This window comes from Euleptes europaea, chromosome 9 (genome assembly GCF_029931775.1).
Source record: "Euleptes europaea isolate rEulEur1 chromosome 9, rEulEur1.hap1, whole genome shotgun sequence".
Taxonomy (NCBI): Eukaryota; Metazoa; Chordata; class Lepidosauria; order Squamata; family Sphaerodactylidae; genus Euleptes; species Euleptes europaea.
Window position 1 is genome coordinate 66,380,117 of NC_079320.1, and position 16,184 is coordinate 66,396,300.

At 43.8% G+C, this 16,184-nt stretch overlaps 1 protein-coding gene across 1 annotated transcript in view; it reads left to right on the plus strand.

Moving 5' to 3' along the window:
• KDR (kinase insert domain receptor) overlaps positions 1-1,711 on the plus strand; it is a 47,535-nt gene extending 45,824 nt beyond the window's left edge. Inside the window, exon 30 of the mRNA XM_056855084.1 lies at positions 1,510-1,711. Within this exon, the coding sequence (XP_056711062.1) occupies positions 1,510-1,711 (202 nt within the window). The remainder of the gene's footprint in view (positions 1-1,509) is intronic.
• Positions 1,712-16,184: the final 14,473 nt, after the last annotated feature.

Here is a 16,184-nt window from a genome sequence, read left to right on the forward strand (position 1 = left end):
CAGCCACACTATAACTAAAAGCTTAATGTTAACAAAGTACGATAAGTTTGCTCTCCAAAATTTGCAACAAAATGTCCTTTAAAAAAATGAACAGCTGTGGAATTTTGCCAACATGAAAGAAGGGAAGAAGAAAGCTGTCCCGCGCCTGGGCAGCGTTTGCGGGGCGACACCTCCGCTGGCCCAGGCACTGGGCCGAAGTCCCCCAGCAGAGGAGGAGCTGGGAGGGGAAGGGCCAGAGGGGCGAAGGGCCGGGAGCGGCAGAGCCCGAGCCGCCGATCAGCTGGGGCGGGGCCGCAGCCCTCCGGAGGGGGAGGGCGGATGGACGGAGCTGACAAGGGCTGATTGGTGGAGCCCCTGTCAGACAGGAGGGGAGATGGGAAAGGGGCGGAACCCCGGAGGGCCTGGCTGGCTATATGACGGGGAGGGGGTGGATGGCCGGGGAGGAAGCGGTGCCGGGCGTCCCTGGAGCCAGTGGGGCTCAGAGGAGGAGGAACGGGCCGTGGGCTGAAGAGGAGTGAAGGAAATCCTCTCAAGAGGCCCATTCTGAGGCCGAAGGAAGCCCTCTCCCAGTCAAGCCGGCCAGACCGCAGGGCTAAGAGGCAGGGCCCGAGGGGACGGATCCTCACAAAAGCTGAACCTTCTGTGGAAACATCTCCACTGTGCCATGCCCTAAGATGATAGCTCTGTGCTCTTTTGTACAATTCCCTTTCTTTTCTGGAAGGGTAGATCACATCAATCAGGCATGCATGCCTATAGTATAGCCTGATGCAAGGAGCTCTCATATAAGATACTACTTTATTTCAGGGGTCCCCAACCTTGTTGAGCCTTTGGGCACTTTTGGAGTGTTGAGAAAATATAGTGATTACCACCATAAAGGGGTTTCTGTGGGGGGATGATCCCTGAACATTGACAGGTCCCAAGCATCTTTCTATGATGAAGGCCGCTATTCTTGAATGGGCATTCCCTGCAAATCCAAAGGTGATACTTCCTGGGTTCTTCTGAAAGTCTTCTGCTACAGTTAAGTGGAGGAAAGCTAGGACTGACTCTCAGCTTTGGGGAAGAGGTGTTTTGGGGAAGAAGCAAGTGGGCATGAGGAAACACATTGGGGAATGCCATGGCACCTGTGAACAATACAGTGGGGATCACTGCTTTATTTGCACGATGGAAGGGGTGATGCTGTGCTCACTCTTCCACCTCTTGAAGAGGATCCATAGACCACATAAATCTGAACAAAGCCAGAGAGTATTCATTAGCCACCAAACATATAAAATCTAAGATATACATTTGACTGTTTCTAATCACACTAAGAGGGACTATCATTGCAATTCTAAGCAGAGTTACAACTTTCTAAGTGCATTGCATTGACTGGATTTAGTGAAATGTAACTCTGCTTAGGAGTGCATTGTATGTTTCCATGCTGATTCACGTATGTCTCTAAAGCCAAAGGAAAACTGGAAGTAAATGTTCAGAGCATACTTAGAGTTGGTAATAACTGTTTTTATTTTGCAGTGGATTGGTCTCCAGTAAAAGTAACGAGTCTGTTATGTCTGAAGCTTCAAATCAGACAAGTGGCTACCAGTCAGGATATCATTCAGATGATATGGACGCCACAATTTACTCTGGTGAAGAAATTGAACTCTTACCTATAAGAGAAGATCTTTCTCAGACTTCCTGTGCCTTGGTATGTGGCCCTGAGATACCTCCTGTTTAAAAAAAAGCAGACGGGACCCTCCTAGATAAATAACACCAGAACTTTGCACTGAACATTGCCTTTTTCTTGAACCGGTGGTATTCGATGCCCACAACATCTACAGTCACAGGATTAGAAAAAGTATGTGTTTCTCTGCGTCTTCTTTGATAAGAAGGACAACAAGTGCTGCGTGGACTACCAAAACCAAAGTTTTAAGCGTAAAAAGATCTCTAATGCCACCAAGCACTGTATCTGACGGATGGAGCTTTGGCTCTCGAAAGCTTATACCTGGAAAAATCTTACTGGCCTCTGAGGTGCTACTGGACTCAAATCTGAGCTCTTCTACGGCAGACCAACATGACTACCCTCCTGAAACCAAGCACTGTGTTTCCCATGAATATATCTGCTTCGGTTATTCCAATCATGATTTCAAACTGTAAACACTGAGACATAAATGAAATGTCATTTTGACACCACATGTCTGTGCAGGTGTATGAAGATGGATTAGCATTCTGGTCACAACCACAGTCATTTGGATCTTCTGTTTGGACAACAAATGAACTTCTAAGTGCCTTTGTTCTTAGTGGGCATCACCCTTTGAGAAGACAGTATCACTACATTGGTTGTTTGCCTTGTAAAATTAATAGTGCAATCCTAATAACACTCTCCTGGGTGTAAGCCCCATTGAATAGACCTGAGTAAGATTGTAAGCAGGACTTGCTCAATATGGCACTGCAAACCTCTTCCATCAAAGGAACCTGTAGTCTTAATCTCCATGAATATACTGCTGATACAATACTGGTGAATCATTGACTACTGACAGAGTGGCTGTTCTCCTTTCAGAAAGAGGTTGTTTTTGACTTGTGGGCTTTGATCAGCCACTGTTGGCCACTGTGTGAACAGACTGCTGGACTTGATGGACCTTGGTCTGATCCAGCATGGCCGTTCTTATGTTCTTATGAGACTCTTTAGATGAACGTTTTCTGCTGAGGCGGTCTTGGCATTGTCAACACACAAAATCTGCTAAATCAACCAGGAGTTTTACCTTAGGTGTTGCTGACCTTTGCCTCACTCAACAAACAAACAAATCCCAACATATCTAGAATGTAATCCAGCAAACAACAAAGAATCTAGACATTTAAATCCATGTGTATCAATAGCTTGTTACTTAACTAGCTGCTCAGATTTTGAATGATACTTTGAAGTATAAGAATTCGACTATTTTTTGTTTTGGACGCCCTGAGTTCTAACAACATGTTATGTTTTTTACAATGTATTTTTAAAAGAATGAAACTAGAGCTATTTTTACTGGTGTTACTTTTATATTTTTGTTTTTTATTCATGTTTTTGTACTATAATATTCAAGTGCTGGGAACCTATGAATTGTCAAAAAAAATGGCAGAGCAGTATTTATAGTCTGGTTGTGTAGAAAGAAATGTAATATATTAAAATAAATATATATTATATAACAATTGCACTAGGTGCATTTTATTTATATAGTGTCCTGGAAAATTATTTGTTGCTGTAGGGCTGATCCCCAATAAATGTGGCAGACCAATTCTCTGCTCTCCCACTGAATACCATAAAATCTAAAGGGAAATGCACATTTGTAAACGGAGGCACTTTTTTTTGTCTGCATTACAGTGGAAGACATGCTTCTTTCTTACACCAGGAAGGTTTTATTTTAGAGTCAGGCCATTCCTGATGGAAGGGGCTGCTCTGGTGGCTGCCACACTGCCTCCTAAGGAGGATTCGCCCCCCCTGCCGCCAATGAAGCCAAACCTTTGTCCTTACCTGTAAAACCTGTGGAACCGCTCCATTGGGTTGCACAGGGATACACCACCTAAAAAGGTGGTATATCTCCAGGTAAGGGCAACGGGGGTGTTCTTGGCCTGAAAGGGCTTTGGAGGCCTCCTAAAGGTGGCTCCTGCCCGGCGCCGTGCGGTAACACCCCAGGAATGCCTCTGGGAGGACGGCACATGTGCGCCATCCGGAAGCCAGCATGAGGTTGTGCCAGCGTTCCTGGGTGGCACTGCCACAGCAGCACCAGGAGGATGGCATGCGCGCACCCCCCGTTGGCATCTATGCCACCCTGGGCGGCATAAGTGGCACGGGTGCTGGCGCAGGGGGCCCCAGATGCCAGCCTCCTCTGGCTCAGGAATGGGCTGTTTATGACTGAATTGCCCACATGGAGAGGCCCACCCTTCTCTGCAAGATTCATACTCTGGCCATGACTTTTTCAAACTGGCTTGTGCCATGGAAGGTAGGGGATCATTCAGATGCTCCTCAGTACTGGGCATGAGAGCAGGTCCAAGCATATGCACTCAGACTCCCACTGAGGTCTATTCAATAGGGCTTACTCCCAGGCAAGTAGCCTTAGGATTGCACTGAATATGTTCCAGTTACCCCAACAGAGACATATGACTGTAGTACCTGCTTGCAGTGCAAACTGATTTAAAGGAAGGAAGGAAGGCAGAAGCACAGAAGGCAATTTTTGGTTGCCCGCAGTCACTTGTCTTATAGCATCTTTACTGCTGCAATGGTAACGAGACATGCAGCATACTCATTAGGGAACCACACTTGGTTCTGGCTCCACAGCGTGTCGGACCTCTGCAGATTTAGAGGCAGGGGGTCTCTTTCAAACACTGCTGTGGATCAGCATTAGAGCACCTGCTTTGCAGGATCCATGGGGCTGTGACGCAGGAATAAAGCAACTGCTTGACAAGCAGCAAGCCCATCAGCCATATACACGTTTTGATTGCTCCTCAGTTTTATAATCAGGGCCATGCCTTTTTTGGGATAGAACAAAATCATCAATATTCTGTGATGAGTTCTGTGACCTGTATCAAGTGGGCATATTAAGCTCATTGGTATGGTTTTCTGTTACTTTGAACAATTCGCTCTTCTACTGTTTAGTGGTTTGTCTGCTTTCTTCTACTGATCATGGGGAAGTGAGAGGAGCTAAAGAGAGCACTGATAACCCTGAAAATCTTGTTCATTAACATTTTTTTTGGGGGGGGGTGTCCTTTAATTTTTCACCCAGGTGCCACCCACACACTTACATATCTTTACACTCCGAAATAAATGCTTGCTCTCTTTTCACTAAGCCACTGAGATTGCAAGGTCATGGAATTCTGTGGTCACTACCAATTTCTGCTGAATCATGAGCCAGTGTTGCAGAGCGGTTAGTATGTTAGACTATAATCTAGAAGACCGAGCTTCAAATCTGCCATAGAAACTCAACTGGGAGACCTTGTGCCAGTCCCTTTCCCACCCTGACTCGTAGCAAAGGGCTGTTATGAAGATAAAATGGACACCAGGCGAATGTTGTAAGCTGCTTTGAGTCCCCGTTTTGGGAGAAGAGTTGGTTGTAATGAAGTATATTCAGCTTGAACTGTACTATACAAAAGTGTAGCATACCATAGGATCTTCAGCTGCACGAAAGAATGGGAGTGGCACAATTGTGGGCTCTTGTCCCTCTCTCAAGGGACTTAACGCTGACTGGCAATGGGTCTCAATAGAGGTCTTTTACTAAGAGCCAGAGTGGTGTAGTGGTTAAGAGCAGCGGTCTCTAATCTGGAGAACTGGGTTCGATTCTCCACATGAGGCCTGCTGGGTGACCTTGGGCCAGTCACAGTTTTCTCAGCCCACATGGGAGCAGGCAATGGCAAACCACCTCTGAAGGTAGTAAACCACCACAAATAGCAAACCTCGAAAACCTTACAAGATCACCCTAAGTCAGCTGTGACGTGACGGGCACTTTTCCACCACCACCACACCACCCTACTGCCTGATCCTTTTAAGTGGAGATGCCAGGGAGCGAGCCTAGGGCCATCTGCATGAAAAGCAGATGCTTTATCACTGAGTCACAGCTCCATGGATCCTGCCAAACGCTCCTGCCTCTTGAAGGATTTCCGTCAGTAGAGTGACTTCCTCGCCTCCCCCCTGCATCCCAAAATACCCCACCAAATGCTGCTCAGTGCCCCAGGGAGATGGGGGAGCTTTAGGGACAGCATGAGGGAGGAATTAAGAGTTCTGCAGCAGGAGAAGGGAATCAGTGAAAATAGCCCCCCACTCCTGGTTCTGTCAGTGGAAATCCTCCATGGGCTCCAACCCAACCCAATTTTCTGGTGATGCTGTAAGAAGAAGGTTTAGTTTTCATATGCCGACTTTCTCTATCAAACCGGCTTACAATCACCTTCCCTTCCCCTCCCCACAACAGACACCTTGTGAGGTAGGTGGGGCTGAGAGCTCTAAGAGAACTGTGACTAGCCCAAGGTCACCCAGCAAGTTTGATGTGGAGGAGTGGAGAAACCAACCCGGTTCACTGGATTAGCATCCACCACTCATGTGGAGGAGTGGGGAATCAAACCCTGTTCTCCAGATTAGAATCCACTGCTCCAAACCACTGCTCTTAACCACTGCACTGCACAAGCGTAGTGACGGTGATCCCAGACCCTGGAGCTAAAACTTTCCAACATTTGACAGTTTTGCAGTCCAGGTGTAATAGTCCTGTTTATCTCTTTGCATATAGAAGTCTATTTTGATTATTTCTTTGCACATATCCAATGCCAAGAATTGTCCAGAAGGGCATTTTAAAAAAGGAAATAGGGCCGTTGTATAATGGAATGGTTGGGGGAAAAGGCACTTTTATAGAGGAAACAGGACTGTAGTCAATTCCACGGTTTATTGTATGTATTATCTTGCTCTTACTGCATTGTCTTCTGCTTCTATAATTCCATTTTCTGAAATTATATCATGCCTGATACATTTTAGGAATGTTTCTAATTTTTTGAATCCTAGTCCGATTGCAGTGTTTATTGGATGTCTCATGCAATTTGATTGCATTTTTACACTGCTTAATCCACCTTGAGTCTCATTGAGAAAGGCTTGCCCTAAATAACTATACAATAGACCGATTATTGTGCCTTTTCACAAAACTTCCATAATGAGAAGATTGTTAAATTGATGGCTACAGATTTTATTAGGCAATCAATTTTCCCACTGATAAAACAACAATTTAGAAGGAATTTTGAATTAATAAACGAACAATCTTACACCTGCTTTTGAAAGGAAATTAGCTTTGCTGCTGTTTTCATGTGTATTCCATTTCAAGAACGACTCAGGAATCTGTTGATCTCTTTATTACTCAGCTTTACAGTTCTTTTCTTAGGCTTTTCTATTGAAAGGCACCTGGCTTTTCATAGATACTCTCAGTTCAGTATTCTTGCTGTAATTCAGACAGGATCACATCTGGCTTGGCAGATGTGAAATATTTGGATTATGAAATTTATACTAAATATGACCCAGTCGTCTTGAGTCTGGATTTAGGGGACATGCTGCAGTTGTCTCACGCAATGGTTTCAGTGCTCAATGTGGCTTACTCCCGGAGAAGTGTGCTTAGAATTGCAGCTTAAATTATCACTGTTTGAATCTGATCTTATTACAAATATTTTGTTACCCGACTCAACATTCTGCTGTAGATGTTGGAAAATGGCTTAATTTTTTTTTTTTTTGGCTCAGGTGCAGATGGCTGGCTGCCTAAGCCATCATAGCAGTCCCAAAAGAGGCAAAATATTCTTGCCAAAATGGCCAGCAATACAGCAATGCACCTCTGTAGCTAAAGAAGCTTCTTTAAATAGCCACTCAATTTTGAATGGGCCTCTGCATATGCAAAAAAGTGATGGATCTTTTCCCCTAGGCCCTTTGACCAAACAAAGACAGGACTGTACCTTTCTATTGGCTAATGTGTTGCAAAAGAATGCAAATTGCCATTTTCTGCCATGAAAAGAAAGCTTTAGCAATAACAAACTCCATGAAGTCTAGCTTTTGAAACTTTGCCTAGGGTATCTTCTGATTTTGTGAACAGTTGATTAGCAATAACTCCGAGGACAAAACTACAGTTTTTCATCTCTTAGCAGGTTTACAGGGCTAGAAGCTTTGATTTAAATCCCACCCTGCTAGACTGATTAAGCCCTAGGAAAACCTTGGCAGAGTCATTTGGGAAAATAGTGGGAGCCCTGTTAACATATGACGCTGATAAGGATCTCAGTATCAGAGATAAGAAGTTGTTTAATGGGATTTTAGGGAGCTCGGCTTTTGTTACCATAAAGCTGGGCAGTGTAAAGTGTAATCCTTACACAGACATAATTAGCTATTAACCCTATCAGGTTCATGAGGAGATACGTTCAGCCATAAACTACAGCCCAATAGCCTTTAATTGGTTTACCAGAAGGGTCTGCATACTAGCAGGCTGTCATGATGGTATTGGGGAAGGAGTCTATTTAGGGTTGCCAGCTCTGGGTTGGGAAATACCTGGAGATTTTTGGGGAGGAGCCTGAGGAGGGTGGAGTTTGGGAAGGGACTTCAGTGCCATCGAGTCCAATTGCCAAAGCAGCCATTTCTCCAGATGAACTGATCTCCAGCTATCACCTGGAGGTTGGCAACCCTAGGGCTACTAGAGGTAAATTTAGGAAGGTTGAACGATTAAAATTCACTGCTTCAGAGCCAAAGTCATTCTTCCTTGATAGGTAGGACTGGTATAGTTCCAGGTGGGGCCTAAAAAATAAATCAAAACCAGTGGTTTCTAGCAAAGTTCTAGGGAGCTTGAAAGCTTGTGCAATGTTTAGGCTTGCCAACCTCCAGGTTTTTCTCCAGACTGCAGAGTTCTATTCCCCTGGAGAATATGGCAGCTTTGAAGGGTGGACTCTATGGCATCACATCCCTGCTGAGTAGGGTTGCCAGCTCCAGGTTTGGAAATACCTGGATATTTTGGAAGTGGAGCTTAAGGAGGGCGGGGTTTGGGGAGGGGAAGGACTTCAGTGGGATATAATGCCATAGAGTCTTTCTTCCAAAGTGGCCATTTTCTCCAGGGGAACTGATCTCTGTCACCTGGAGATCAGTTGTAACCCCAGGCGATCACCAGCCACCACCTGGAGGTTCCTTAAACAAACAGAAAACCTGTAGTGGAAACTGCAAACAACAACCAGCATGGGGCTCAACAAATTCTAATACATATGTAACTATATCTAACTATTTACATGGTAATTTACATTGTAATTTTCTTTAGACACCTCAACAGGTTGAGAACTACTCAATCCTTGGGTGCTTATAACATGCTTATATTACAAATTCAAAAGAAATCAAATTGTTAGCACCATAAGTTCATACAGAAAGTCGGGGTGTGCCTGAGTACAAAGTTCAAAAGGCATCAACTCCCCAAAAGGTAACAAGAAATCCTGGACTGGAGATGGCAAAGACAAGAAATCCCGGACTGGGGTGGCAAGTACGCAAAGGTACAAGCTCAGTGACTGCGTCGGGAAGATTCCCAACACTGAGCTTGTACCTTTGCCTTGTACTGGTTGATATAAGCAGCGCAAGTGAGATTACTACTTTTCAAGACACTGCTTGATGGGCAAGCTGAAGAAGGACAGAAACGTGTGAAAGACCGGCTCAGCGTACTTGCCACCCCCAGTCTGGGATTTCTTGTCTTTGCCATCTCACAGGGTGTCTGTTGTGGGGAAGGGAAGGGAAGGTGATTGTAAGCTGGTTTGACTCTTCCTTAAGTGGTAGAGAAAGTCGGCATATAAAAACCAACTCTTCTTTTTTTCTTATTCTTCTTCACTGCTGCCTATAGCCACCTGGGTAAGGGAGTCCATTAGTCCTGTTACCCCAATCCCTTGTGATACATATCCTCCATTATATTTAAGGTTTTCAGGATCATTAATTCACCTTATCATAGTCAGCTGCTTTTGTGCCCATCAGGGTACAGCCCATCAGGGTATTGACCAGCTCCTAGGCACAGGGTGAGCATCATGGCCCAATGGCTTTTGTCCCACCTAGCCACAAGCACCGCTCTCTCAAGTGTTGAGGATAGGGTTGCCAGGTCACTCCTGGCCACCAGCAGGGGATGGAGGAGTAGGGTTGCCAGATCCAAGTTGAGGAAATCCTGGAGATTTTGGGATGGAGCCTGGGGAGGACAGGGACTTCAGTGGGGTACAATGCCATAGAGTCTGACCTCCAAAGCTTCCAAGGTCACCACTGCATGTGGAAGAGTGGGGAAACCAACCGGTTCACCAGATTAAGTCCACCGCTCATGTGGAGGAGTGGGGAATCAAACCTGGTTCTCCAGGTTAAAGTTCACCACTCTTCACCACTACACCATGCTGGGGTAGGTGGTTGTCAGTAGTGACTTAACCATTAAAGTAATCATAATCAGCTCTATTCAGAAATACATCCAATATTAATTCATGGGGTTTACTCCCAGGAAACTGTCCTTTGTCCGTGTCTGAAATGTGTCTGAAATGTGATTCCATGTTGTTAAGTATACTGAAAAACGGTTGAATAAGATTGGTTCATCATAAAATCCTCATTCTGAGAGGAAGAGTTTTGGGTGAATATTCAGTGGATGTTGCCTGACTGTGGCTTGAGGAACTCCAGCATAAAGAACTAACTGCAGGAAGTAGATCTTACTTGTGATGAACCTTTTCTTGCTTCCTGTCCCAGCTTTCCTCAAAACACCATTCTAGCTTAAATCAGCCTGGGAATCCCTTTCCTGATTTTTTGCTGCAGACATTTTAGAAACAAAGAAGTTTGAGAACTTATGCAGAGTGGGAGTAGGGTTGCCAACCTCCAGGTACTAGCTGGAGATCTCCTGCTATTACAACTGTTCTCCAGCTGATAGAGATCAATTCACCTGGAGAAAATGGCCCCTTTGGCAATTGGATACTGTGGCATTGACATCCCACCCCTCCCCAAACCCCACCCTCCTCAGGCTCCACCTCCAAAACCTCCCACCGGTGGCGAAGAGGGACCTGGCAACCCTACCAATAATGGAAGGTTACCCCATTCGAAAAAGCATAGACCTGGACAATCTACTCCCCCCCAATATTTTGTGGCATTTTAGCAGGGCCTAAAAAAGATTGCATCATGTGGATAATGTTTCTTGTTCTGGGTTTTTTTGTGGGCCAAGATGGCTGTCTACAACTTTTTGCAAACTAAACTGGCCATACTATTAGATTTGAAAAATACAACCTTTCATTCACACGAAAGATTATTTTAATGGGCTTTGTTTCATTACATTAAATGTAATGATTTGGCTATGTGGCAGTCTTCAGAAGATAATTTAACTATAACAACCCTTTGGGTGCACTTGAATGTTTAGTTTTAAATGACAGTTGCCAAGACTTCGGTATTTCCCCCCCTGACAAAACTATTAAACTGCCAGCAACTGTTTAGTGTCACAGCTTGGTTAAGTACTAAACCAGTATGGTGTAGGCAGATAAGGCAAATGCAATTATGAACACAAAGACCGATCATATTATTAAATCAATGGCCTTTTCAACCACATCTCCCCATTAACTCTGCTATTTCCTTGATGAAGATAATTAGGTCTTATTAGCAATTTGCAGTTCATATTAATTTTATGGATATTGCAGATTGTGCTGCCATTGCTGCAGTGATTATATCCCATTCGACCCCAACTTAAATGTGCAGATTTATGCAGAAACATTCCAGAGAGGAAGTTCAACGGTGGCATTCAAAGTTGAATCACAGTGTCAAAATTTTGTGAGAGGCTTCAAAAACTGGTACACCCATAGATTTCTCCACAGCGTAACATTATGAGACTGAACAGCATGTCAGTGCTATATACTATTTCCCCCCAATCTAAATTCACCTCGCACCAGCAGCCTACCTCCGTTATTTAGAGATAAACAGGCATAGAAGGGCCTTTACCTTGGTTAGGTGCGCAGCCCTTCCCTCTGCCATGCTAGAGGGGAAATTTAAGAAGATACCTAGGGCGGAGAGATTCTGCCCCTGTAAATCCGGGGATCTAGAAACTATTGACCATGTCCTTCTATACTGTAATTTTTATACAATATCTAGCTCTAAGTTTATTGAGCCCCATGTACTGAGAATGGGACCCAACAGGGAAAGAGAAAAGATCGAAAAGCTCCTAAAAGGTGATAACTCCTTTATTACCTCTCAGGTAGCAAAATTTTGTACGGCAGAAATGAAAATACGTCGTCATAGAGTATTTTCTTAGCCCAAATGCTAGAGGTAATCTGGTTGATATTTTAAGTGAATTAAGACTTGGTCTGTAAACTGTTGTCTGTAATTTTATCTTGCTAAGGGCCGTAAATAAACAATCTGAATCTGAATCTTCTATTTCAATAAATGCAGAATGAATGCAACAAAAGAGTACACTGATATATAATTTGAACTACTTCATAGGCTATGTGGTGGCAACATATGTGTTTGTGGCAGGGAGCCAGAGGCAATCCTTGGTGTGTATCTGTAAGGGATGCATCTTCTGCTATTACAACTGATCTCCAGCTGATAGAGATCAGTTCACCTGGAGAAAATTTCCGCTTTGACCATTGGACTCTACGGCATTGAAGCCCATCCCCTCTCCAAACCCCGCCCTTCTCAGTCTCCACCCCAAAAATCTCCCGCCGGTGACGAAGAGGGACCTGGCAACCCTAGATGCACCCACAGAAATATGTTTGACACAAGTGTATCTTACAATTTGGGAGATGTGTGTACAAAAAGGGTGGGGTAGAAATCAATCAATCAATCAAACAAACAAACAAATAAAAAGCTTCATTAATAATGGAGCCACTATGAGGAAGAAGGACTTACAGTTCAGTTCTATGCAGAATTACTCCAGTCTAACACTACTGAATTCAATGGGCTTTGACTGTAGTATCTCTGTATTGGATAGCACAGTTACATTGCCATTCTAAGCCGTGTTAAACTCTTCTATGTCCATTGAATTCAGTGGACTTAGAAGGCTGTAACTTTGCTTAGGAAGGCACTATTAAATTGCAAACAAAGGGAATTTATTGCACCTGGTCCATATTTATTCTGATGTGCTTTACATTAGTGTAATACTGTGAATGCAATTGCTTAACATATTTACTGGAATAGGAATAATAACTTTTTCAATTAACCGTCTGTTGAAAAATTGGCTCCCTATTTTCCACTGCCAAAAAGGATGTGAACCGAACCAATTGGGAGTCCCTTGCTCAGTTTGTTTGGGTTCTCCAGAAAGACCCTGGTAGCCCTGTGGGATCTTGATGTAGTTTATTTGGTGCTTGTGATCAAGCATGCAGAAGTTTATCGGGGATTCCTCAGCGAGAAGTCATGTTACCCAACTTTCCCCAGCAAACATTTTACTGCAACCTAAAATGTATTCCAGAATCCTCTGCAATGCTCCAGGGTTCCATCCAAGATGTGAAGGAGAGTGGAAAGGATTCCCTGAAGTAAAACAAATTAAAGCGGCTAAGCCAGAGCTGTGCAGTTTTTCCAGTTATTTAGTTGTGAGTGAACAATGCAGTCTTAACATTTTAAATATTCAACAAGGACATCAGGACATCAGCAACCTTCAACCAGTGAAGCGGTGCAAAAGGAAATGGACTCCAGATTCAGGAACTACTCTACTTCCCATTCCTTCTAAACAAGGTTGGGAAGAATGCAGCAGTTCTAACTATAGATATCCTGTACAGTTCTACTCTCTTGGCAAAGATATCACTTTTTTTTACAACAAAGAGATGAATTTAACAATTATTGCACCCTACTCACAACTAGACTTATTCTGCATTTTCATTTGAAGATGGGCAGCCCATTCTTAAAAGGGGGGGGGGGGTAGATTAGGGTTGTCAACCTTGAGGTAGTAGCTGGAGGTCTCCTGCTATTACAACTGATCTTCAGCCGATAGAGATCAGTTCACCTGGAGAAAATGGCCGCTTTGGCAACTGGACTTTATGGCATTGAAGTTGCTCCCTCCCCAAACCCCGCCCTCCTCAGGCTCTGCCCCCAAAACCTCCCTCTGATGGCGAAGAGGGATCTGGCAACCCTAGGATTCATGGACCCCTTGCAGTAATTCCATTAGCGCCCCCCAGAGTCCCCAGCCAACAAGTTGGGAATCCCTGCTTGAGCTTCAGATTTCATACACTGAGCAAGGGCTTGGACTAGATGGCCTATTCGTTCCTGTCCAACTTTAGGACGTGTCCAGTCCCCACAGGAAGCCCTGTGCCAGCATGCTCAAAGAAACCATACAAATGATGACACTGCAATGTCAAGGGAAGACTTGCATGGGTGAAATGCCATCACAGATCAAACTCTAGAGACGAACTTTCATCACCTCAGCACAAAGGCAACGTTTTTTCCTCGGGAGCAATTCTCACATTCAGCTCTTAGTAATGTGATATTTATCGAGCAGTGCGCACGGATGTGCAAAACAGCCCAAGAGAGGGTCTCTATTCCATTCTTCATCTATCAGGGGCTGAAAGATATTGCCTCAGAAGAAAGATTTTGCTTTGATTTTTCTGCAGGGTCATTGGTTCTACAAAGTAAAGTTACCTCTCTTTGTGTGTGTGTGTGTGTGTGTGTGTGTGTGTGTGTGTGTGTGTGTGATAGAATCCCAAGAGACATTTGCTGTGGAAAAATAACAATGTGGATTAGAAAACAATACTCCAAATGCACTTGCCTCAAAACAGAACTGCCCTTCCCGATCCAGTTAAAGGAAGCAAACAAGCAAGGCAATGAAGGTGAACTGAAGAACCCAAGGAAAAGAGTTCTATTATTTATATATATATATATATATATATTTTAAAAAAAAAACAGAAGTTCACACGGAAACCAAGTTACAACATCCAACCTTCCAAGGCTATTTCAGGAGACAAAGCAGCTTGCTGATTTTCACGTAGCAGGTTTATTCTGGTACAGTCTTGTAATATTTTTTTAACATCTGAAGGCTTCATTTTTTTTTTAAATGGCCACCAATGGTCTCAACATAAGAACATAAGAAAGGCCCTGCTGGAGCAGACCCAGGCCCATCAAGTCCAGCAGTCTGCTCACACAGTGGCCAACCAGGGGCCTCTAGGAAGCCACAAACAAGACGACTGCAGCAGCACCATCCTGCCTGTGTTCCACAGCCCCCAAGATAATAGGCATGCTCCTCTGATACTAGAGAGAACAGGTTTGCAGCATGACCAGCATCCATTCCAACTAATAGCCATGAATACCCCTTTCCTCCATGAACATGTCCACTCCCCTCTTAAAGCCCTCCAAGCTGGCAGCCATCACTACATCCTGGGGCAGGGAGTTCCACAATTTAACTATGCGTTGTGTGAAAAAATATGTCTCTCTGTTGTTAATGTCAACAACTGAAGTGGCTTTAAAAAATGACAAAGCACACTACATTACATCTAAAGAAATTCTAAGATGAAGTTTTTCTAAAATGAAGTTTTTCATATATCAGAGCTGAAACGAGATATAAGAATTTCACATATACACAGTTCAAAGCAAATAGAAAGTTTTTCTAAAATGAAGTTTTTCATATATCAGAGCTGAAACGAGATATAAGAATTTCACATATACACAGTTCAAAGCAAATATTAAGCATTTATTAGTACAATGTGATAAAAGGTTTGGGGGTTCTGCAGTTAGAAGAGGTTTATTTGAGGAGCACATTGGGAAATAATGTACAATACAGAAAAAGGAAGCAAATATATTTAAATATTATACAATAGATGTTATTTCATTCCCGATGAGATCATAAAATAAAATAAAAACATAGGTTGTTCAACTGAGTTTAAGGAGAAAAGAGGTCATAGAAAATGTGTCGTTACTATTGTTTTGGAAAAAGATAGAAATCATTCCTTTGCCCTTTGGGAATTGGTTGGTTTTATAGGCTAAATGCTGCACTGGATGGTAGAGTTTTATGGTTAGGTTTGGACAACTAGGGAAGAAGGACAGTCCAGATTTTGGAAAGTCTGCAGGAGAGAAACAGCCAAAACAATGTTTGTGGGTAGATATTATGAATGACCCATTGAACTACTCCTGATGGAATACTTTAAGATCAAGTAAAGGTTATATTCCTGACCTGGATGGCCCAGGCTAGCCTGATCTCATCATCTCAGAAGCTAAGCAGGGTCAGCCCTGGTTAGTATTTGGATGGGAGGCCACCAAAGAATACCAGGGTTGCTGTGCAGAGGAAGGCACTGGCAAACCACCTCTGTTAGTCTCTTGCCATGAAAACCCCAAAGGGGTCGCCATAAGTCGGCTGTGACGTGACGGCACTTGACACACACACACAAAGGTTATATTCACAATGGACATTCAACCCATCTTCTGAACACTGAGCAGGGATCACTGGGGGGTTGTGGGGTGGGGAGGTAGTTGTGAATTTCCTGCATTGTGCAGGGGGTTGGACTAGATGACCCTGGAGGTCACTTCCAACTCTGTGTTTCTATAACTCTATGCTTCTTTCCTATCTGGTAACCGTGCGTATGTTTCAGAAATCTGTAACAAAGTAAATGGGTTGAGTTGCATGGAGAATTTTCCCACAGCAGACCAAGATGCCCCCTGAATTGCTTCACCTTAGGGACAGGAAACCCTGTTTCCTCTTCTACCTGGGGAAGTCTTCTATGGGAGCCAAACAACTGTGTGTTGATTCAATAGTATGTAAGCTTTGGAGTTCAACAAAGCT